At 43.1% G+C, this 26,044-nt stretch overlaps 1 protein-coding gene across 4 annotated transcripts in view; it reads left to right on the top strand.

The window, feature by feature from the left end:
• vps13c (vacuolar protein sorting 13 homolog C) overlaps positions 1-26,044 on the top strand; it is a 392,379-nt gene that overhangs the window by 205,024 nt on the left and 161,311 nt on the right. For all 4 annotated transcript variants that reach the window (XM_042061414.1, XM_042061415.1, XM_042061412.1 and 1 more), the window contains 5 exons: positions 1,814-2,067; positions 21,512-21,735; positions 21,987-22,079; positions 24,657-25,019; positions 25,110-25,199. In XM_042061414.1, coding sequence (XP_041917348.1) covers positions 1,814-2,067; positions 21,512-21,735; positions 21,987-22,079; positions 24,657-25,019; positions 25,110-25,199 — 1,024 coding nt within the window. The remainder of the gene's footprint in view (positions 1-1,813; positions 2,068-21,511; positions 21,736-21,986; positions 22,080-24,656; positions 25,020-25,109; positions 25,200-26,044) is intronic.

Raw genomic sequence — 26,044 nt, 5'->3', positions numbered from 1 at the left:
ATCATTCATGGGTGTGTTTTGGGCGTAACATCTTTAAATTGAATTGAAAATCTGTCATTCCCTTTAACAGCAAGCAGCGCAACTTTAAACGGCGCATCTTTATTTTGATAGTCAGCGGCGCATTTGAAGGAATCTGCTTGCATGCGAGACCATATGGAACAGGTATTCCAATAAACCATGCTTTACTAAAATCTAGTATAATTGAGTACAGCCTACACGCATCTGCACTCGTCTATTATTTGAACTCAAGAGAAGCGCATGGCGAAAAATCCGAGTGTAAAATAGGAATAGACGCTTTGCACTGAGTTTTAGATCACCAAGATAGAACCCTAGGGGTGTACACAGATAACCAGTTAACCATTTGAAATATGGTATACTAATATTAATATCCCTAATCGGTATAATAGCCTATATCATGAAATCATGGCAAAGGTTGTGCTACCATGGTAGTATAGCATAGCATAGACGTTATGCTACCATGGTAGAAGTTCGGTTACAATGGCACTGTTTATTAAGTAAAAAAAAAGTAAGAATGTTGCAATTGGATCATTTTTGCATTTTCTTTGTCATTTTTTATGTAAGGTCTTCGAGTGTGAAGCCAACACAATGCAGAAAAATAAAAGTCCACCAAATGTACAGTCTTATGAAGGACTGTCTTTGCATTGTTAAAGACACCAAAGAGCAACACAGACCAGAAGCTATCCACCAAATGCTCTTGATAATGCAGTGTTGGTAGTGCAAATAACCAAATAATAACTGTTAATAACTGTGATTACAAACATTTATATAACTATATAACTTACTTATGAGAATTAATGTAGGAACAATGCTAATGTGCAGTTATTCTAAAGTGTTACCAAAACTAGCATAATGCCCTTAATGACCTACCTTAAACCTTCTTAAGACGTGCAGTTGTTCTACCATGACTACAGGCAAATTGGGAGAGATCTAAGAGATGTTGTACTTGCCTTAGTTGATATTAGACTCACACTTCAGGTCTTGGGAAATGGTAGTTCCCAGGAACTTTAAGGTCTCCTGAAATCCACAATCATCTCCTTAAATCCACAATCAAGTATTGAGTGTGTTCAGCTCCAGATTATTCTGACTGCACCAAAACACCATCCTATAGACCGTGATGATGGTAATCAAGCATGCACCTTCCTTCATCAGTGTTTTGTTTGATTAGGCCCACAGCCTCCAGAAGGTTCTAAAGTAGTGTCTGGTGTCCCAGACCCACCCACCTCCACACTCATGATGGGTTCTCTACCAACAAATTGTTCGGTCATTCGTCTTGCTTATTTATGATTTAATCAGCAACAACAACAAGACAAACCCTTGTTGCGGCCATCCACAAAGACCACCACATAAAAAAATGAATATAACTCACACACACTGCAGGCACTAAGTGACATAACACAAGAAGAATCCGTATCAGTTAATCAAGCTTGTTTTTAAAAGAACAGGATTTGTGATCAATCCAAGTGTGGATTTAGATTTCTGACAGTAATAAATTAGTCACATCCAAAATATGTGTTGCATCTGTTTTTGGGCCTACACATGTAGTATGACCTGACCTGAATTTTTTAGGCATAAGGTGTGCTCAAAAAATGTTTTTTAGGATTGACAAGTCCTTTGAAAGATGCTCACTCTACTAAAGAAATCCTCAATGCTCTAATGTTCAATTTATGTGCTCAGAAAAGTTAGTTATCTTAAGCATGTATCTAATAGCAACAAGTCTCTATCCCCCTGGCTGTATTTGTGGGCAATATAATGAATGGCAATATTGTATGTCTTTCCTCTGCTTTGTTTACAGAATGCTGGGGAGGAGAGATGAGGACAGCTCCGATGCCATGATTGATGTGACATACAGGCAGAACATAAGTGAAAGAAAGGTGGTAGTTGTTTTGCAAAACCTTTATTTGTGCGCCAGTATGGAGTTTCTTTTGGCCGTGGCAGACTTTTTCATCCAGGCTATGCCCCAAATGCCACCTACTAAAGTTGACAAGGCTAACCAGCTTCAGGTGAAACAGGTGTCAGATGCCACGTTTGCTGCACATAACCACTCAGGTAATGCAATGTGATCAAATGTATGTATTTACGCACACACATCCACACGCACACATCCACATGCTCGTGCACACACACACACACACACACACACACACACACACACACACAAGAGTAGGAGATGGAGACAAATTGACAAGCGTGATTTATTTTTGTGGAGAGAATGTTGTGGCGAGAATGCATTCGTCAGTCAACATCAGTTTGTCAGTCAGATTTTTGCATGCATTTGCGCAAGCTTTGGCTCTCTCTGCGTAATTAAGGATCCAGGCTCTGCAGTAGCCGACCATACGCATACACACACACAGACACACACACACACACAACCAGCTTGGTTACGGATTCGTACCGCGCACAAAAACAAAACACATGTTAAGAGAAAACAGACAAAGAGAAAACACACATGCATAAACTAGTAAAACAGACAAAGAGAAGACGCACATGCAACAAGTAAAAGTCTCACACACAGGGGCTTGAGCAAATAATGACACACACACAAACTTGGTTGAACAAAGATTCCACACGCACACACACAAACAAATACGTGTCTCACGCACTCAGATAGCCTCTACAGCCGTGCAGTACAGCAGTGCTTTCGAGGTGTATTTAATGATACCGGTACCCGCCAACAGAGGCAATAATAATTATAATTAATAGTCAGATATAGTAGTAATGAAAATAGTTACAATTAACAACTGTGCTGCGCGCACTCCTCTACCTTATGGTAGAAGAAATTATGGCCAATATTGCTCACTTCACACTTGCACGATTGTTCCCACTTCGGAACTAGGATCCTAAGGCCCACCCATCCCCCCCCCACAGAGAACCACGCGTTTATTTCAGGCGCCAGGCGTCTTGTTCCCAGACCAAACTCAGCCACCTAGTTTGCTTCTAGGTATCTCGTTCTACTTCGAACTCAACCACATACATATGCTTCCAGGCGTCTCGTTCGTCAAACTCAGCCTCTTATCACTGGCTAACGTTAACAACTCTTTCACGTCGAGTTTAGCCAAACTATTTACTCTTATCACTGGCTAACGTTAACAACTCCTTCACGTCGAGTTTAGCCAAACTATTTACCAGGCATCAATTTGAAGAACACAGTATCATATACCAACTCCAATGTCTTACTTTAAAGGTGCCATGTGTAAGAATTGAGGTAAAAATATCCAAAAAATGAGCTACACGCATCAAAAGAATGAGAAGAAATAAGGGCAATGATGTCATTAAAAAAAAATGACAAGGTATAGTGCTGCAGAGATATCAACCTGAATTAGCATGCTAAATTACTAGCCACAGCCCGACAGGTGTCATAATACCAGTTTCGGCCATGGGAGGCGGTATGCGGGCAACATAACTGCCAGCCAAACTGCAATACACGTTTCTCGGTTGTTACTCTAGGGTAGACCAACTCACTTTCTGGAGGTATACTACTGCCCCCATCTATTATGGAATGTGGAGTATGAATTGATTTTTTGGCGGACATTACATGGTGTAACAATTCAACCCTAAATTTTATATATGAGATGAACGCTACTAAAATCAGAAAGAAATAATTCGGACACTAGTCATTTGAGTTTAAGTTTAGTTGCCGTTTAGTGAGGCTTCACGGTCACGTTATGCTTAACTCGCTTAACTGATTTAATTTCATACATGCAGCAAATCCCATACAATTAACAAAATAACCCCTACCCCAAACAGAAATATATAATTCAGTCCAAGCATGTACAGATAAACTTGATCACTTTGTTCTACCCAGCCCCAACCCCAAAGTCATAAAAAGCGCTACCGCAATTCCAGGTGCACACAATGTCCAACAGAGAAGAAAAAGGAGTCGCTCCTCGAAATGGAAAAAATGCAATAATCCAATAGCCCCGTAATCAAAAATCCACGAAAATAAACTGTAGGCCTACAGCGTAGGAAAAAATAAACACCGCGGGCTCACCACACCGAAGGCCTGAATGTTCGAAATGTCCCGCTGCTTCCTCGTTTCTCCCCAGACAATAGCCACTCCAGCGGGAGAAGCGTTAATCCTTTTTTTTTTGCACGAAATGTGCCGAGAATAACCTGTATGCAGCGTCTATTTCAATCTCTTATTTATAATATCTGGTAAACGTTTACTCTCCCAAAAACACACCTCCCGTCTGGCCTCCCAGCTACCCTTTTAAAACCTCCCTCCCCCCATGAATAGGCCAGGTGCACATCTCAGGTGACCTCATTACCTACAGCTACCAGGTAGCCAAACAAAATACATTTTCATCTCAAACAAATATTTCATTACAGTTCAGTTATGTCTGTAATATTCATACAACTAGAAGGCTCTTACCAACATCATATTCAGGCAGGAAATTAAATAAACATTCCAGTTATTATCCTATCTTATACATTATTCAATTCATAGGACAATAAACATACGTACAGGTTACATACCCCCCCCCCCAACCGGAGGTTAAAAGGGGCTAGGCCCGAAATATGGCTTTCACCACATTGACTGTATCTGTTTTCTGGTCTTCCCACCTAACTCTGTAATTTAATGGCCCTTGTTTATTCAGACTTTAACTGGCCCTGACCATTTAGGTGCAAGCTTAGCTCAAAATTTGGAATCTTTGGCTTTGGACAAGTGATGCGCCCTCACCCAGACTAGGTCCGCCTCACAGAACTGCGCAGGTTTTCCATGGCTGAGTATTGAGACTGAGAAGGGGACGGAGCTAGATGGAAGAGTCGCTCCACAGGTCCCATCAGCCGTCTTCCACACATCAGTTCTGATGGTGATCGCCCGGTTGTCTCATGCTTGGCTGTGTTGATCGCAAACCTGAATTCTGGCAACCACCTATCCCACTCTCTGTGTTGTTCTTTCACATACGAGGCCATCATGGTCTTTATAGTCCGATTAACTCTCTCTGTGAGGTTCGTCTGTGGGTGATAGCTGGTTGTTAGCTTCTAGGTAACTCCCCAGGACTCACACAATTCCCTGATCAGCTGACTAGTGAATTGGGGCCCCCTGTCTGAAAGTATGAACCTGGGAACTCCCCAGCGTGTGGATATCTCCTCTCTCAAGATCTTGCAGAGACGAGGGGTTTTGCTGTCACGCATAGGGAAAAGTTCCACCCATTTGGTATAGTAGTCCACTACTACAAATAGGAATGTGTTTCGGCTTTTACTCTTAGGGAGAGGCCCCATAAAGTCAACGCCTAGCATTTCACCTGGTTCAGTTACAGAGGTGGATTGTAAGAATCCAGCAGGCTTTTGGTTGTCAGATTTATACTGCTGACAGACTAAGCAGAGCTTTACATACTGCCAGACATCTTTTCGTACCATGGGCCACCAGGCGACATCCAGTATCCTCAGCAGTGTCTTCAGTCTCCCTAGGTGACCAGCGAGGGGACTGTCATGGAAGTACACTAGCACTGTGGACACTAGTTTTTCAGGTACCACAAGCTGGTATTGGATACCATGTTCTTTGGATGGCAAACGGCGATACAGAACATCTTGCTTGACTTCGAAGGCAATCCTATCTGTACGGGACACGTCTACTTCTGCAGCCAACTTCCAGTACTTCGTCAGAGCCTCATCGGCCTTCTGAGTGTGCGCCACCTCAGCTAGATCGACAGGGAAAGATGGAGGTTCCGGTCTTGAGGCTCGTGAAGTACAGGCAGTGACACTAGCCCGTTCAGGGATAGCCCGTGAAAGAGCATCAGGTAAGTGGTTGAGACACCCTTTTCGATATGTCACTTTGAAGTTGAATGCTTGGAGTCTCAACGTCCAACGGGTCAGGCGTGAAGTGGTTTTAGGGAAATTAAATACCCAGGACAGGGCCACATGGTCAGTGTATACTATAAAGGCAGGCCCTTCCAGATAGTGCCTCCATTTTTCCACTGCCCAGACCACCGCTAGACACTCCTCCTCTGACGTGGAATAGTTGAGCTCAGCTCCCTTAAGCGCTCGGGAGCCATAGGCGATGGCCTGCTCTGACCCCTTGACCTCCTGGGTTAGCACCGCGCCTAGACCCTCGGCGCTGGCGTCTGTGTGGACCTGGAAAGGCAGGGATGGATCAGGCTGTACCAGTATAGGTGGACTCTGCAGTGCTTGTTTCAGACATTCAAAGCTACGCTGGCAGTCAGGGGTCCACTGCCACTGGACTCCTTTCTTCTTTATGCAGTTTAGAGGTGCCGTTATGTCTGCAAAGCGAGGTATGAATTTATGATACCACCTTGCTATCCCTATGAACCGCTGTAGCTCTTTTACATCAGTAGGGGGTGGGAAATCCCTTACAGCGCTTGTTTTTCCTGGCTCCACTTTCACTCCCTTGATGGACACAATGTGCCCAAGAAACTTCAGCCGAGGCTGAAAAAAGTGACATTTTCTCATATTGAGTGTTAAGTTTGCTCCCTGGAGTTTGTGGAAAACAGCTTCAAGGTCTTGGATATGCCGGTCGAGAGAGGGGGAAAAGACGATGATGTCATCTATGTAAACAAAGCATAGTTTCCCCTCGCAAGTCCCCAAGCACCTTCTCCATGAGTCGCTGAAATGAAGCAGCTGAATTCTTCAATCCGAAAGGTAACACTCTGAACTGATATAGCCCAAAAGGTGTGGCTACAGCAGTTTTGGCTTTGCTGTCTTCTTCCAGCATCACCTGCCAATACCCTGACTTCAGGTCCAGAGTGCTGAACACTGCTGCTCCATGAAAAGACTTAAGATGTCATGTATTAAAGGCATGGGATATGCGTCCAGCTGGGTCTTCACATTCAATCTCCGGTAATCTATGCAAAACCTGAATGAACCATCAGGTTTCCCGACAAGAACTACAGACCAGGTACAGACCAGAGCAGACCAGGTAGAGTCAGAGGGCTTAATCACACCGTCTTCCAACATCTTATCCAGGTGCTCTTTAATTATGGCCTTTTTCATAGGTGACACTCGGTAGGCCCTGCATCTCACTGGCATTTCATCGGTGGTGTGGATAGAGTGTTTAATCACCTGTGTTCTTCCCACTGTATCCGTACAGACTGTTGGCCACTTCTCCACCAGGGGGAGCAACACAGGTGGAAGAGCATCCTTCAATGACGCCTCAGGCGCTGCTGTAGTCAGAGGCTTAAATTGCGCCATGTAAAGTTTGACGTGGGACCAGGTCAAACGGTCAGGCATGCGTCGGAGGAAAGGATAAAAAGTCACACCACTCGCTGTCTTCACCCCGTAGGTCTGGTCACCCATGTTGATTTGCGTAGATGTTTTAGCTAGGAAATCAAGGCCGAGAATAAGAGGGAAAGCTAGGTCAGACTCTCGCATCACGTAAGTCTCTAAGGACCAATGGGCTCCATGCCAGTCATACACCAGCAGAACTTTGCCAAGTGCATCATGGGACTTCCCATCCGCAAGCACAAATGTTTGCGCTTCACATGGAGAAAGCTTGTGAGCAGCGATGCCTAATGTCTTCCATAGACTCTCTCTTATTAAAGAAAAAGTGCATCCAGTGTCCACCACGGCATCCCCTCGTAGCCGTCTGATTGTGATAGGTACCACCAACAGGGGAAGTGGGTGATATGACCTCGTTCTTGCTCTGCACCACACCTAATTCAGATCTGGGGTTATCTCTTGAGCGTCGGGGTGTTTTCTCAGCATCACTTTTTGGTTGAGGACAGTTCTTTACTTTAAGCCAGTAGTCTTTCTTGGAGGCCCAGTCTTTTTCTACCATTGAGCCCACCCTCACCAGGTCGCTGACTGTCTGCACTGTTCCCCTAAGACAACCTGCAAGCGTGGGATTGCAACTGTTCAGGATGCGGCGCACTAATTCTGCCTCTGGAATGTCAGGCTTCCACTTCAGGCACATGGCTCTGTAGTCATAAGCAAAGTCAGGCAAATATTGACCTGGAGTCTGCACCATTTCCTTTAGTCGCTCTTCCACCTCTGTGAGGTAATCTGATGGAAGAAATGCTAGTTGGATTGCCTTCTTAAATTCATCCCAGTTTTTTGCTTTTGCTCTTTCTGCCATCCACCAACTATGGGCAGGGCCCTTTAGCACAGACGAAAGGGTGGCAATAATATCAGCATCAGGCAGAGGTCTCAATGATAAGAAATCTTCACATTGCTCTATAAACTTGATAACATCAGTCACTCCCTGTGACTCCCCAAAGGTTGGGAATTCTATCCTTACTGGAGGTTTGTGATAGACAGGGGCTATACTGCCGTGCAAAGGCAAAAGGCCGTAACTTCAATTTGATCAAAAATGAGTTTTTGTCATTTTTGGAACAATGGGCATCAATTTTATCATGTGGACAAATATCTTGAGTCAATTTTGTTGTTTTCTTATCAAAATAAGATGCTGTTTTTGCCGTAACTTCAAAAAGCAGAGGGTAAGCCAAGGCATAGCCCGTAACATCAGTTGTGGTTCTTTAGCTTTGTTTCGCGGCTCTATAGAACGCTGGAATTAAGTTACAGTGCACCGTAATTTCAGCGCAGCAAACCATATTAACATTGATGGTGGGTAAAACAAAGGCAGAGTGTCTTATGCCTATGTATTGTATGTAGGCCTAATTGAAGCCACACTTCAATAAAGTGAAAAGAAAATGTTGCAGTGGTTGTTTTACTATCTAGCATTAACTACTTCAGATTTTGTGAAATTCAGCTAGGATGTAGCCTAGTTAGCTAGTTAACTGTTCCTGATCCACAAATAGCCTACATGATAGATGTTGTGCCAGGCAACTGTAAGACACCATAAATGTCTCAAAGCCTGGATACTATTAACTAGTAGCCTAGTACACGTTTTCTCGTGCCATACAGGGTGGCTAGCTGCCTGCCAATCTGCAAGTCCACTCACTGGCAGAAAACAAAGCGAGTGGGTTGGGGACGCCTCACGATACACCTCCCCGTCCCTCCCCGGCGAGGAGAACATGTCGCACACAAACTAACCCAGCAGATAGAACTTAGATCGCAGCTTACCTTTAAAAAAATCCATGGAAAACAACATCCACTGAGAAGACAAATCCATTGTTTAAATCCATCACAAGTTTTCAGCAAGCCCATTCGCAATATAATTATGTGCAGGCTAGCTAGCCTAAAATCTATCAAAGTGCAACGTTGTTCGGATGTTGTCATTCAATTTTAAGTGTCGCTATGAGTAAGCTATTAGCTAAAGCTAGACAGTGTTGGTTGCAAAATATTTGACTCCCATACGAACAAAACTACACAGCATGTCCTTAAGTCGATGTCCCTTTAATTTGTCAAGAAAGAAATCCAATCAATGTGTGACTCCTCCGCCGCCCGCACGACACAGACAGTAAATTATTATGTGTCCATGAGTAGCAAAATTCCTGTAATTGCATACGTTTCCAATGGCATTGGCTTGGATCATGTTGTGGCTGTTTTTTGTTTTTCTGGCTCTTAAAGTGTTATTTTACTTAAATTAAGTACAACGATAAAGTTTTAAAATGTTCCAGTGTAGCCTTCTCATTATTTTGTATTTTGTAATATTCTGTTGATGGAGGCCTAATATTAAGCCTTACTAGACAAAACTCACTAAATGTTATCTTAAGGCTATCATTATTATCATAAATGTTTCTATAGAGTGATAAAAGTCCAAATGGTCAATAAATTAGAAGTTAAGGTATTTTGCCTTTGTATGACCCATTATTGTTTTGCAGATAATGCAAAGGCAGAATACAGTAACTTCCAAATAAGGGTCAAAGGTCAAGTTTGAGCTGATTTATTTTTCATGTAGATACATGTATTCATTATGACAATTACTTAGCAAATTTTCAGTGTCCTACCTATCATACAATTGGCTGGACAACAAAAAAACTTTAAAGTAATTTTTCTCAGTTTCACACTCTGGCGAGTTAAGGTCTTTTGCCTTTGTAGGGCAGTATACTTTTGCTGGCCTCAACTGACCTTGAAGTGGAGGTTACTTTTGGCTGCACCGGCCTACCTAGTACCATTCTTTGCATCTCTTTCCTCCATTGTTCATCCCTCCTCAAAAAGCAATCATAGACAGCTTGCTCCAATTTTCGGGTAGCCTCTGTAAAGGTAGTTTGCATATGGTTAAATCCAGTGTGTACATACTCTCTAAGGCTCTCTTCCCTTTGAATGGAACTTTCTATTGATTTCTCAAATTCTGTCTCAAGTGCTTTAATTTTTTCACTCATGTCCTCAAGAGCAGTGCTCATTTCCTTTATCTCCTCTGTGGTGGCAAATGCATTGGGTGGGAGGTCGTTACTTTCCTCTTCATTCTCTTTGTCACTCCCGTCTTCCGACAATACATACTGTACAAATCATTCAGCATTGAAGACGAGACTTCCTCATCAGACTCTCGTCTTGGCTCTCTAAATGTTACGAACTGCGGAGAGTGATAATCTATAGGGTCTCGTCCTCCCTCAGTCTCATACTCGCTACCGCTCATTATGGTATAATTAGTAAGTAAGTAAGTAAAATACAAATAACTACTATAACTGGATCCTCACACGGGGCACCATATGTAACAATTCAACCCTAAATTTTATATATGAGATAAACGCTACTAAAATCAGAAAGAAATAATTCGGACACCAATCATTTGAGTTTAAGTTTAGTTGCCGTTTAGTGAGGCTTCACGGTCACGTTATGCTTCTTCTCTCTCGCTTAACTGATTTAATTTCATACATGCAACAAATCCCATACAATTATCAAAATAACCCCTACCCCAAACAGAAATATATAATTCAGTCCAAGCATGTACAGATAAACTTGATCACTTTGTTCTACCCAGCCCCAACCCCAAAGTCATAAAAAGCGCTACCGCAATTCCAGGTGCGCAAAATGTCCAACAGAGAAGAAAAAGGAGTCGCTCCTCGAAATGGAAAAAATGAAATAATCCAATAGCCCCGTAATCAAAAATCCACGAAAATAAACTGTAGGCCTACAGCGTAGGAAAAATAAACACCGCGGGCTCACCACACCGAAGGCCTGAATGTTCGAAATGTCCTGCTGCTTCCTCGTTTCTCCCCAGACAGTAGCCACTCCAGCGGGAGAAGCGTTAATCCTTTTTTCGCACGAAATGTGCCGAGAATAACCTGTATGCAGCGTCTATTTCAATCTCTTATTTATAATCTCTGGTAAACGTTTACTCTCCCAAAAACACACCTCCCGTCTGGCCTCCCAGCTACCCTTTTAAAACCTCCCTCACATCTCACGTGACCTCATTACCTACAGGTACCAGGTAGCCAAAACAAAATACATTTTCATCTCAAACAAATATTTCATTACAGTTCAGTTATTTCTGTGTAATATTCATACAACTAGAAGGCTCTTACCAACATCATATTCAGGCAGGAAATTAAATAAACATTCCAGTTATTATCCTATCTTATACATTATTCAATTCATAGGACAATAAACATACGTACAGGTTACAATGGCACCTTTAAACGGTGGAAAACGTCATTCGACGGCCAACTGTTAATATTACGCTTTCAGTTCAACATTTTTATAGGCTACTTCAAACTGTGATCTTTCAAAAACCAACACACTTAAACCCACTTCCTACTAACGTCGAAATGGGCACAACCCATAGTTACACAACAAACAAACAGATTTGCTGTCTAAGAACAAAACCAAGGCCTTATCTGGATTATCAAAGCAATTAGAAATGTAACCCAGCTTCCTTACCACACATTAGCCGTTCTGTTCCACTGGGGTTCGGGAGTCCCGTTGTCTTGAACACGAGAGGAGATTGGAGCCGTCTCAAGTCGGGTGCCTGATGCAAAACTGTTTCGTTGTGTCGTTGGCCTTCTCTCGGATTGCAGAAATTCGACTCTCTTCATACCGCGGTTATGCGAAGAGCCTTGAAACTACGTCCTTACTCCAATTTCACGTCCAGAGATTTGGGACCCTGCTCACAGTGCCATAATGTGGTGAGAATTAAAAATGATGTGGGAGCAAAACCAAACTGAGATGTGTTAAGAAAGGGAGACGCTCCCAGGTTTATTACAAGCCGCCTCGGAGGAGAACATGAACAAAGTTGCCTCTGTCCAAGTCACCTCACGACTGTCCTATGTCACAGCCTTATGTTCTGTTAGTAGGCTCTTTGTCTGCTCCAGTGAAAAAGTTCAGATTCGCCCCAGACATATGCGTGTTTAATTAGCGCCGACCACCTATGGTGAAGTCTGGCATAAGACAAAAGCTGGGCCGTTGTACATGACAAAAGACTTGATTTGCAAATGGTCGAGGCGTGTCTTCACCAGGCACAATCATCAGTTAATGCAAATATGAGGCAGACAGACTGATGAAGTTAATCACATTCGTTTACAGTATGTTCTTGCAAATAATTTTTACTACAATGTCCAGCTATGTGGTACATCTAGACAGACAGACAGACAGACAGACAGATAGAAAGATAGAAAGATAGATACTTTACAGGAATTACTTTGTTACAGCAGCTATACAGCAGATTACCAGAACACACGTAATGCATCCAACACATGTTAAGCCTTCGCCCACTGCATCCGAGCACATCAACACACACACACACACACACACACACACACACTACATCCAACACACACTGCATTAAACATTCCATGACCATACCAACTGACATTGACACAGATGCAAAGTAGCAATAGTTTGCTGTAATGTCACTAGATAGATAGATAGATAGATAGATAGATAGATAGATACTTTATTGATCCCCAGGGGAAATTCAAGGTCTCAGTAGCATACAGACAACACACATACATTCGCTAACAGCAGAAAAAGTCATTAAAAGTATATAATATAAAAAACACAACTAAGCAATAAGGACAGTAGAAGATAAAGAATATACTAAATATACTAAAATATAAATTATACTAACTAACACTTAATCTAAATCAATTCTAAAAACAGTATCCACATAGTGGGTGATTAATCAATCAAGAGGCGCTTGCAATGACTGAGGCAGGGACTGAGCCTGTGATTCTCTGTGCATAGTAAGGTAAGGTAAGGTGCTCTGTGTGAGTGAGTGTCATGGTGATGGTGCAAATGAGTAAGTTCAACAGTGCAACAGTGCAAGAATAAAGTCTATATCTATATATGTAACTATATTAAGAAAAGGTATAAGGGTGGCCACAGTTCGGCTGTGGCATAGAGGGAGGGGTTATGCATATGTGCTAATATAGCACGCAAACAGTGAGGCAGCAAGACAGTGGTAAAAAGTGGCTAGTGGACAGACAGTATCCAAACATGGAGGGGGGGGGGGGTGTTGAAGAGGCAGGCAGACTATGCAGAGAAGTCTATCTCTCCTTTTCCCTTAAGTGAAGCATTGAACAGTTCAGTGGCCCTTGGGACAAATGACTTCCTCAGTCTGTCTGTTGTGCAAGGCAGTGAGCAAAGTCTCCAGCTGATCACCACCATCTCCTTGGTCTTTGAAGTGTTGAGTTGAAGATGATTTGAGTTTGCACCATTGCACAAAGTCCTCCACCAGGCTCCTGTACTCCTCCTCCTGCCCGTTCCTGATACACCCCACAATTGCAGTATCGTCAGAAAACTTCTGCATGTGGCATGACTCGTAGTCGTGTTGTAGCAGAAGTCAGATGTGTACAGGGTGAACAGGACTGGAGAGAGCACAGTTCCCTGTGGCGCTCCGGTGCTGCTGATCACAGTTTCAGAGAGACAGTTCTTCAGTCTGACGAACTGTGGTCGCTCAGTCAGGTAATCTGTAATCCAGGTTACCAGGTGAGCGTCCACACCCATCTGCAAGAGCTTGTCTCCCAGTCTGAGGGGTTGGATGGTATTGAAAGCACTTGAGAAATCAAAGAACATTATTCTCACAGCACTTTTCCCCTTGTCTAGGTGAGAATGTGTCCTGTGTAGAAGATAAGTGATGGCATCGTCCACGCCCACTTTCTCCTGGTATGCAAACTGTAACGGGTCTAGTGCATGGCATACCTGGGGTCTGAGCATATCTAAGACCAGTCGCTCCATTGTCTTCATCACATGTGATGTAAGAGTGACGGTTCTGTAGTCATTAAGCTCACTAGGGTGTGACTTCTTGATGTCTTCCACAGGGTTGGAACTTGTCCAAGGCGTAGACTCAAATTGAAGATGTGCTTCAGTGGCTCCCCCAGTTCAGCAGCACAGGCCTTGAGTAGCCTTCAACACAGGCCCCGCTGCCTTATTGGTGTGCAGTTTCTTTAGTTGAGCTCTCACTTGATCTGTTGTGATGATGGGGGGTGTAAGGGGAGGGGAGGGGGAGGGGTGCATCTGGGATCTGTGTGTCTGATGGCTGGTGACTGAGGTCTTTGTCACCTCATTGTTCGTTATCGCCATGTGGGGGAGGGGTGCAATAAGCTTGACTTTAAGTTCTCCTTGCACGCGCCTCAGCTCTGCCATGTCCCCCTCTCTGAATGGCATCTTTTTCCTATTAAGAAGGGTCTTGACATTGCTGGTTATCCAAGGCTTGTTGTTGGGAAAGCAGTGTACAGTTCTGGTGGGAACAACAATGTCCATACAGAAGTTGAGGTAGTCAGAGGAGGTCACACAGTGCACAACTAAGTCCTCTCCATTCTGTAACACACTCCAGTCAGTGCACTCGAAGCAGTCTCTCAGTGCCTCATCCGCTTACGGGTGTCCACTTTCTGAAGGTGCGTGTGGCAACTGGTAGCCTCTGTACTTTGGGCTTGTACATTGGCTGGAGATGAATGAGGTTGTGGTCTGACTTTCCCAGTGGGGGAAGGGGGTTTGCACTGTATGCATCCCTCACGTTTGCATACATGAGGTCTATTGTCCTGTTTTTCCTTTCCGCAGTCAACAAACTGGTAGAAATTTGTGAGTGTGGAATCCAGTGTTATGTGATTGAAGTCGCCAGAGATCACAAAAAAGGCATCAGTGTGTTGGGTTTGAAGCCTTGCAATTGTGGAGTGGATGACATCACACGCTGTATCCGGGAGAGCTCGAGGTGGAACGTAAACACAGACAGCAATTGCGTGCGAGAACTCCCTCGGCATGTAGTATGGACGGAGACTAACGCTAATAACTCCACATCCTTGCAGCATACAGTTTCCTTCACTGTAACATGTCCGGGGTTGCACCATCTATTGTTTATGTACAGCACCAGTCCACCTCCCTTCTTTTTGCCAGAAAGTTTACAGTCTCTGTCCAAACGAGCTTCACTGAAGCCAGGCAGCTCAATGTTAGAAGTGGGGATATGGCTTGTACGTCTCTGTAAACCATAACAAACTACATTCCCTGTACAACTTCTGGTTTCTTACCAGGGCATCCAGTTCGTCAGTCTTGTTAGCCAGTGAGTTCACGTTTCCCATCACAATCGATGGAACTGAGGACTTGTATCAGAATTGCAGAAGTGTTAAATACACAACAACACACGCACCCTGAAGCTGCGCTTATTGTGGCCGGTGATTTCAATCAAGTACATATGAACTGGTCCATGCCTGAATTTATTCAACATATTCACTTCCCTACACATGGTGACAACACACGCTACACACAGTTCAAGAACAGTTACAAAGCTAAGTCTCTACCAGCTTTCGGAAAATCAGATCATGCCGCTGTTTTCCTACTGCCTATGTACAAACAGAGAAGTCAGACGGACCCCCCAGTGACGAAGGAGGTCAAGCACTGGACTGACCAATCGGAAGCCAGGCTACAGGACGCCCTTAGCAACGTTGACTGGGAGATGTTCAAGACGAACTCAGCTGACATAAATGAGTTTACGGAAGTATCATTGAGTTACATCAATAAGCTAACTGATTCCATCATCCCAACTGTAAAGATCCGAAGCTTCCCTAACCAGAAGCCATGGGTGGATAGAGAAGTGAGAACGGCATTAAAGACACGCACCATGACTTATAATGCTGTGCTTATTTCAGGGGATATGACGGATTACAAAGCAGCATCTTATAGTTTACGTAGAGCTATTAAAGATGCTAAGTGGCGCTATAGAGACAAAGTTGAAGCTGATTTCTTGGAGGGTGATCCAGCACGAGTGTGGAAAGGACTCCGAACCATCACTGGCTTTGAAAGAAAGTCCCCTCCTATGATGAATGTGAGTAAAGCCCTCCCTGATGAACTTAATGCTTTTTATGCTCGCTTTGACATGAAAAACACAGACTATCTTGCACTAGCTGCAGCATGTGAAGCAAATGAGGATGCACCTTTCTGTGTCTCTGAGGTCGATGTGAGCAATGCCTTTAGGAGGGTTAATTGTAGAAAAGCTGCTGGACCGGATGGAATTTCTAACAGGGTTTTGAAATCCTGCGCTGCTCAGTTATCTCCTGTGTTCACTTATATCTTTAACACATCATTGGCTCAAGAGATAGTTCCTACTTGCCTCAAGCAGTCTGTTATTGTTCCAGTACCGAATAACAAAAGTCCGTCATGTCTGAATGACTACCGCCCAGTAGCCCTGACGTCTACAGTGATGAAGTGTTTTGAGAAGCTTGTGAAAAACATTATCTGCTCATCCCTCCCTGCCTCCTTCGACCCCCTCCAATTTGCTTACAGAGCCAACAGGTCTACAGAGTATGCCATCTCAAACCTCATGCACACCACCTTAACTCACCTGGAGGAGGGGAATGGGAATTATGTGAGGATGCTGTTCATTGACTTTAGTTCAGCATTCAACACGATAGTACCTCTCACCTTGGTCACAAAGATGAAGGCCTTAGGACTGAACACCACCCTGTGTCACTGGATATTTGACTTCCTCACCAACCGTTCACAAGTGGTTAGAGTGGGGGGTCTGACATCTGACTCATTAACCATCAGCACTGGTGCTCCCCAAGGCTGTGTTTTGAGTCCACTGCTGTACAACATCTACACACATGACTGCAAAGCCAACAGTAGTCATACCTCCATCATCAAGTTTGCAGATGACACAGTGATCTTGGGCCTGATTAGTAACAACAATGAACAGCTCTACTTGGATCAGGTTGATGAGGTGGCACAGTGGTGTCGATCTAACAGCTTGACACTGAATATCAATAAAACCAAGGAAATGGTAGTGGATTACAGAAGGAAGCAGCAGAACTACAGTTACACCCCACTAATGATCAGCGGGCAACCTGTAGAGAGAGTCACAAGTTTTAAATACCTTGGTGTCCACATTACTGAAGACTTAACTTGGACTGTTAACACTCAATATGTTCTAAAGAAGTCCAGACAACGACTCTACTTCCTTCGTCAGCTAAGAAACTTCAAAGTTTCTACATCCATCATGAAGGCCTTCTACACTTCAGCGGTTGAGAGTGTTCTAACTGGTAGCATCATCACCTCGTATGGGAACTCCACAGTTAGAGATTGTAGTACTCTGCAGAGAGTAGTGCGCTCAGCTGAATGTACTATAAGAACTCAACTCCCTGCTCTACAAGATATCTATTCCAGAAGAGTACATCTAAGAGCCCAAAAGATTCTGAAGGACTCTTCTCATCCTAACAATGGATTATTCCTACCGCTGAAATCAAGAAGACGCCTATGTAGTCACAAAGCCAGAACTGAGAGACTCAGGAGAAGTTTTTATCCCCAGGCCATCCGAACTCTGAACTCACACTATACTTACTGACTTGGCACACATTCACTCCTCAGCACTCTCAAACATTTCCCAACTCTGAATTCACACTATACTGAATTTGCACTCATTCACTCCTCAGCACTCATGAATCCCCCTCCCCCCCCCCCCAACACCCACACACACACCTACATGACTTTTAGCACTTTTACATCCCTCTCCCTATGCTACAGACCTTTTATTTATTTTCTTATTTCATCGCACACACACACACACACACACACACACACACATCTGACTTTCTCCAACTTTTGCACATCTCCATAGAACTTTTTATTTATTATTTTTGATTTCTCCTCCATCTATCTACCCATGTCCTTGATTGCCTAGCCTTTCTGCCCCCCAGGTTTCTTCCTTGGTAAGGGAGTTTTTCCTTGCCCCTGTTGCTCTTGGGTGCTCCTTGTTGGTGCCCCCCCCCCAATCCCAATCCTCCCCCACCTTTCTTATGCAGCCCTTGCCACTTAATCTACTAAACCCCTCTTCTACCCCCCTCCCCCCCCATAAATGCACAAATAGGCTGACACCAGACATAATTTCACTGCATTTATTACTTCCAGTAACTATATGCATGTGACAATAAACTTCCTTGTATCCTTGTATCTCCACTTCTTCTCCCGACACCTCATCTTCACTTTTACTCCCCCTCTGCAACCCCGAAAGCACCACAGTTCCTCTGGGATGTTGTCGCGAACACAGCCAGCATTCCGTCACAGTGCGATCAGCTGATTCCTTGTGTACAAAAGTTTGCTGCCGCTGGAGTGTTGCCACATGTCCGTATCCATAGGATAGAATAAAAACACTCCTCAAAGTGTTTTTACAATGTTTTGCACATTAAACAGTCTGATAACAGCTGGTAGGAAAGACTCCTTGCAGTGTTCAGTCCTACAACTTGGTAAGATTAACCTGCGACTGAAGGTGCTCTGCTGGAACACCCCCAGGGCATGTCCTGAATTGAGTGCAGTTTTTAGAGTATTCTCCTCTCTGCCACCTGCTGTATTGTGTCCTATTTATAGGAATGGAACCAGCCGTCTTGATTAGCTTATTAATTCTGTTCTTGTCTGCTGATAGAGCACCCTCCCCCCAGCACCCCGCTCCATAGATAGAAATGAGCACTGGCCACTGTGGTTTGATTAAAAAGTGCGCAGAAGAGGCTTGCTGATTATAAAAGAATGCAGCCTTCTTAAAAGGTTTGTCCTTTTTTGTACAGCACCTCCATGTGGAAGGAACAGTCCAGCTTGTTGTCCAGCTTGCTGTCCAGCTGTACCCATAGGTATCTACAGTATAGCTGGGGACCATTTCCATTTCTTTCCCTTGGATGGTAACTGTAGCTGGATCAGGCCGTTTCTTCCTAAAATCCACGTTGAGCTATAGATGGTTGTTGTTGCCCCTGTATTTCCGCTCACACTCTCCCTGAATACACCCAACAACTGCTGTATCATCTGAAAACTTCTGAAGAAAGCAGCTATTGGAGATGTATTGGAAGCCAGTTGTATACACTGTAAACATGAAAAGGGGACAGAACGGTTTCTTGGGGGGCCCTGGTGCTGCTGAAGACCTTTCCAGAGACACAGTTTGGGAGTCTCACATACTATGGTCTACCAGTTAGGTAGTCCATGACCCAGGACACCAGTGCTGTCTCCACCTCATCTGACCAAGCAGCCCTGGCTGGATTGTGTTAAAGGCGCTCAAGGAGTCAAAGAACATGATTCTGACCGAGGCATCTGCGGTGTCTAGGTGTGCATGGATCCTCTGTAGCATGTAGATAAGAGCATCATCCATGCCGATGTAAGGCTGATTTTCAAACTGTAAGAGATCCATGTGGGCACTCACCCTGGGCTTAGGGCTGGGCGATATACCGAATATACTCGATATATCGCAGTTTGCTGTACGTGAGATACATTAAAGTGTTATATCGCAAATATCGAGTAGCTCACCGTCATCATTTTCTTAAGCGGCAACACTTACTTTGCTGTTTCGTGTCCCATTTCTCTTAACCTCTCACTCTCAGTAACAACGTGAACAACGCACATCACACACTCACCAACCAATCCTGAACAATCTATTCAGATGAGGGTGTGACGTCTGGTTGTAGACGAGAAGTAAACTCTCAGTTCAACAGCGGCGGTAGCATTTCTATCTATGGGTAGCATAGGCTAGTGTTGTTCAACAATGAGCTAGGTTAATAGATGGAAGCAGTTCTGATTTGGTTACACAAAATGAAAAACAAAACAAAATAGCAAGGGATTTTAAAATTAAACTTACAACTATATCTGTGCATTAGGCAGAAGGACTACTGTCTATGTCTACAGTATGTGCACGTCTGACTGTTTCAAAACAACAGCGCAAATGTGCACATCTCACTTTCCACACATGCTTTTCACATGCTAAATGTCTATGCTACCCTCCAGATTTATTTAAATTAAACTTATGAGATCTGCACATTGAGGTAGATTAGACTACTGTCTATGAGTGCATCTGACTGCAACCGTGTCTTATTTATCAACCAACAACCGAACAACTAATTAAGGAAGCACGCACCACACCATACCTTACCTTCTGTCTGATGTAAGCCATCAGCATTCATATGGAGACATATCAGTGACAGATTGAAACAAACTACATTAGAAAGTTAACTAAAGCCATGAAGCCATGCAGAAAGAGAAGCAGTTTGTCCTGAAGAGTGGATAGGCAGAGGGGCCTTTCAAAGAAGGCAGGAGAAGAAGAGAGAATGATCAGTACAGTAGATTTATACCCATCCTTTACATTAGCATACAGGGGATCAAGTGTCCGCTTTTGTTGTGCAGCCGACAAACTGTTTAAAAGTGGGAAGTACATTGGAGAGAGATTCATGATTAAATCTCCGGAGAGGAGAAAGAAAGAGAATATATTTATTTTATTTTCAATTTTATTTATTTATTTTCAAGTGGCTAATTGATGTTTCATATCAACCAATGCTTAAAGGTGCCCTGCCACACGTATTTCATTAGTTGGTTACCTTGTTTCAAGCCATTCTAGGGTGGTATAGAAAGAATGCAGGAAGAGACTCGGCTCGATTTGCGCCAGTTCTCATTAATATACAACGAGCTAAGCTGCTTGACATGACAGCTGTTATCAACAAATTTTAGCTTCATGGCATGAACTTAGCTTGGCGGCGAGTGCTAGCATTGTCCAAATGGACGTAAAACCTGCTAGGCTAGCGAGTGCAAACCTGTAATAACATAGCACTTCCTTGAGTTGACAATAGCGTTTTACTTACAACCTAGGCACTGGTCGTAGACTGCCACAATGGTAATGGTTCAGGCTTCAACAGCAACCTTTTTGCGAAGCCTCTGCTGAACTTGCCAAAGTTGATGAAGTCACTGTCTTCAAAATGTGATGAACAGAGAACTAATTTCGAATTATAGTATTGTGGCATTGTTCCAAAACATAAACTGAAGCCATTTGATCCTCAACTCTGGGTTCTTAGGCAACATGCATTGTTGAAGTTCCATTCGTGCATAGCGCACAAGCCCGTTGACGGATTAAGTGGGCGCAGTCTCAACTGGGCGAGCTCACGAATAGTAATGAGCTCAGTCAATCCCACGTCAGACTGACCAGCTTTTGACCTGATTTCTCCGCTTATTTCTTTTCAGTGGCTAGAGCTGACAGAGGAGGTAGCAGTTCATTTTCACATTCATGACATAACCCAAACACATATGGACCTAACATATTTCAAAAAAATACAAGTAAAATGGTTTTGTGTGGCAGGGCACCTTTAACAAGTCCCTGTGTAAAATGTGGTGCTTGTATCACAAAGTGATTTCATCAACATTTGCACTACCTCACTAAAAGGTCTTATATGTTTTCAGTCTTGTATTTCAGGTGTCTACGCAAATGTTTTGAGTTGTATGTTAATAGTTTTGTGCTTGTGCCCAGTGTGGATGCAGAGGACCTACGTACATGCAGTTGTTGTGAACCCCGAAGTCGTGTTTGTGGCAAATCAAACATGTGCTCAAGCACCATCTTTGGTGGCATCATTCCAGTGTGACTGCCACTTCAAGTCAGACGGGACTTCTTTTAGTTTATCATCCAATATCAGGGACCTGCAACTTCTTGCTTGTCCTTTCATACGCAAGCAAGAAGACAAGGCTGTCTCAACGGTAGGGCCAGACAAATACAGTACATGACATTACTGTACCAAAATTAGAGTACCATCCTGGCTGTATAGTGTTTTCAGAAGGCAAGGAATATACACAAATAGTTAATATGGTTCCTCAATGTACAAAATCTCATTCAGCATTGCATTCAAAAATATGCATTCTTAAATTAAGATGCAGTGTGATGTAAACAGACTGTGTTTTCTATATAGTACTTGCTTGCAAGTCTTGCTGACAAATATACATATCTTCAGGTGCTGCATCCATGTTCAGTCAAGCTGGAAGGCAGAATGGAGCCAAACGGTCCTCTGCATGTCTTGGTGGATATAGAGGAAGTAATCATCAAGGTAAAATCTGAAATCTGTATCCTTGTACTCTCAAAAACTTGATCCACTCTTCCACTCTTGTTTGTGAAGTCTGATCGGATGTGTTTTCATGAAGGGTGTGTTTAGGCCAGTGGCTCCTCATCATGATTGTCTTCCATTGAAAACAACAGAGTTTATGGATGGTATGCTGGATATTTTACGGTAAAATATTAAAACGGGAAGACAGCGGGAAAAAAAGTTAAAATATGTGACAAACCCGTTAAAAACGGGAGGGTTGACAGGCATATGCACTAAGTTTCTTTCAGATGGGGGGCCTTTCTGCTCCACTCATGACTAGTGAGGCTTCAATGATTACAGTATCACTACTAAAGGGACGAGTCTCAGTGATAGGTGCGCTATCCGTCTGGAAGTGAAAGCCTAGTATTTGGTCAAGCTTGTTTGCGCGCTAATAATCAAGATAAACAAATGCCCAATATATTCCAAAGAAGAAAAAAACGGTAACACTTTACTTGACGGGTGAGTTCATAACACATTCATAGCAGCTGTCATAAACTGCACATAAAGCATTCATGACTGTTTCATGAGAGATGACTCAACATTCATAACAAACCTTTCATGAATGTGGAAGACAGAATGACGACAACTTGTCAGAATAAAAAGTCCAACAAGTCGCAGCATTTGCCGTTTTTCTCTTCAGCCTTTGTAAATATTTCATGAATATCTTATGAAGTCTACATCGAATGTCACTTTACTATACAAGTTGTGAAGTATTCGTAATCACTGAGTTTAACACTGAGAGGTAGTCTAAACTAGCCTACATTCAGCTGACCCTTATTTGTTAACCTGGAATGGTTGGACAGTGGACATTCCGAGTAGCAAATGATAAAACAAATATTTTTTTATGAAACAAAATTTTTTTGCTTGACCATGTTCTGTCTTTTTGGCACTGGAGTAGCCCATTGACTCAGATGTGACGTGATCAGGTAAGAGGTTTGGAACAAAAACGGCAATGCTGCTTTGCGATTGTTGGACTTTTATTTTGACAAGTTGTCGTCGTTCTGTCTTCCACATTCATGAAAGGTTTGGTATGAATGTTGAGCTATGTCTCATGAAACAGTCATGAATGCTTTATGTGCAGTTTATGACAGCTGCTATGAATGTGTTATGAACTCACCCGTCAAGTAAAGTGTTACCAAAAAAACTAATTTAACACATATCAGTGGGCAGCTCAACATATTTAGCCTAGGTCCACTTTCAGAATCGTTGCAAATGGCAACATGGCTTTGATAAAGATTTGCACTACGTGAGCGCCTTTTATTTATGAAACCGTTTAAACTTCATGTTTTTATCAGCGACACATGGAACATGTCAGCTGAAATAACTTGTGAACAAGCAAGAACTTTCCAAGGCATCAGTAGGCTATTATACCAAGGTAAATTCACAAATGCAGCCATTTTCATTTTCGCAAAGTAATTCAAAAAGACCAGCTGCTGGGGAACGTGAATTTGTGAGTGACACTAAGCTCACTTTCAGCAAGTCTTTCATTTACCTGCTGAGGGTAGAAGTAGAGTATCCTAACAGCGTGCAACTCTGTGGTGTTTTACCTCAAGTCTACTTGAGGTAAAACACTTTAGTGTAGCATAGGCTGTGTGTTTATGAGCGTACATTTTAATTTTTGAAGCCCTGAATCCTTCATTAATTGTATTGCTTCTGTCAGTGCTCCACAATAACAAATCGTACTGGCGTATTCTGATGTGAAAATGTGTACCCGATATGCAAAATGCATACAGATTGGCAGTGTCACATAGCCTGACGAGCCAGACCCACATCAAGATGTAGGGTCTGGGGACTCACCATTCGCAGTGCTCAGTCCGAGGGGCGGGATAAACGGTTGTCTTTCAAATTCCCTCTGCACAATAGAATAGCGCTACAATTCATGAGTCCCATGCGTTTTTCCCTAGTTTATCAAATTTTTGCCAACTTAAAAAAAGCTTAACTCATGTTGCGCTGTTCGCCAGCAGCAGCATCCATCTTCTTTGTTTTCAAGTAGCAGGGAACCATCGCAACTCTGCCTTCATTATGTTAAGCCCGCCTACCGACTCTATTCACGATGTGATTGGCCTGATCGAAGTTGAATTTTTCCAGCTTGCAAGCCAACGGAGAGTTGCTAGACTACCCTGGCTGCAAATTACATCTGCTGCCACTAGGGTGTGTCTAGATGTCTAGGCTAAGTGTCACAGATATACTGTACAAAACAAATGCAACAGTAATGCACCACACACCCACTCATTATGTTTGAACAGCACAAAATACTGAAACATTGAGTTGAGTGAGTGAGTGAGAGACAGAGAGAGAATGACGAGAAACGGATATTAAGGGTGCCCTCTACTAACTAGCCCCATGGGTGACACATGAAAATATCAGATTTTTGAATGGGTTTCAGATTTTTGGAGTCCACTGTTTAATGGTCCATAATTATCATCTGGTATAATTATCATTATCATAATGATCATCTGGTGCTTTCTGTTTGTTTCCCTGAGTTGGTATTTCTTCTTTTTACCTTCCTGTTTCTTTTCATTGTTTTCCTTGAATTTCCAGATCTCTCCAGTTATTATAAACACAGTTTTGACAATATCTACAGCCATGACTCTAAAGGCACCAGCTAAGCAATGTGAGGTATGTCCATCTGACTGGAGCAAACTGTTGAGTGTCATGGATATCAATAGCTGCAACTACTGGTTCCTGGGAGTAGATCCTGCACAGGAAATGACTGAGAATTTCATCGTTGCTAAGGAGCATGTAGACGAGAATTTCAAGTTTCAGGTGAAAGTTGTCCAGTTGATTTTGGAGTCTGGGCTAGGTCATCGCACTGTCCCACTGTTATTGGCAGAGTCCTCTCTCACCATGGATGCACACAATTGGACTTCACAGCTGCAGCTCAATGCCGACATGACTCTAGAGGTGAGAATCTAATAGTAGCAGTACGCACACTGCTAACCTCTGCTTTTTCCTTTCAAAAAAACATTATTGTGAGGTATTTTTGTGTTACAGGTTAATTACTTCAATGAAATGAATGCTGTCTGGGAACCACTGATAGAACGAGTGGATGATGGGCAACACCGATGGAAGCTCAGCTTGGAGGTAAACATTTACTGTGCTTTAGCTCCAGATTAGTAGATTATTTAAAATGGTCATTGCTACAACGGAGAGCTTAACTGCCAGCTACCAATTTTGACATTTTGACAAATTCAATTGACCGTCTGACTACGTCCATGATGAACATTTATTTATTTATTTTTGTTCTGTTACAATCATTCAACATTTTCAATATGTCGAGTTTAATTCCTGGTAGCACACGTGGGCTCTAATTTGTATGACAGGAAAGTTTGCAAGCATGTGTGCGGAAATGCATCCAGCCCCAGCTCCAGTGGGTTGTCGTTGTGAATTGAACCACAGCTCGCAATGGGTAGTTTCCCTCAATGCAAATTAGGCCGATCTTTGCAGCACTGAAACATTCTCAAATGTTCGCCACAATCTGGGGGTGTAAGCGCCACTCTGACTGATGTGGGTGGCTTCTGGATGGCAGGCCTGCACCACTGTTCTGTGCACTAGGCACTAGTGTTGTCACGATACCAAAATTATGACTTTGATACTATACCTGCCATAAATATCTGGATGCTCGATACCGAAAAGATACCACGGTGAAATCCTAAAATATCGGGAAAAGACAGGACGCAGACCTCCTCCAAGAGTATTGAGTCATTTGATGCACTATTGCAGTGTGCAGGTCAATTCTGGGTTCTAAACTTCCTACATAATTATATATTTTTTTTTTATAGTCAGTAAAATAGTAATTGGTGTGTGATTAAGTCCTTTATTGTTTTAGTTAATTTACATTGTGTTGTGTTTTGCCAATATAGTACCTTTAAATAGCCAAAGTAGGCTAGATCAAGGTCAATTACTGCATGCAAATCACTGAATGCTAT

This window comes from Alosa sapidissima, chromosome 14 (genome assembly GCF_018492685.1).
Source record: "Alosa sapidissima isolate fAloSap1 chromosome 14, fAloSap1.pri, whole genome shotgun sequence".
Taxonomy (NCBI): Eukaryota; Metazoa; Chordata; class Actinopteri; order Clupeiformes; family Clupeidae; genus Alosa; species Alosa sapidissima.
Note: the sequence above shows the minus strand (reverse complement) of the source record. Positions and strands in the feature narration are given on the sequence as shown.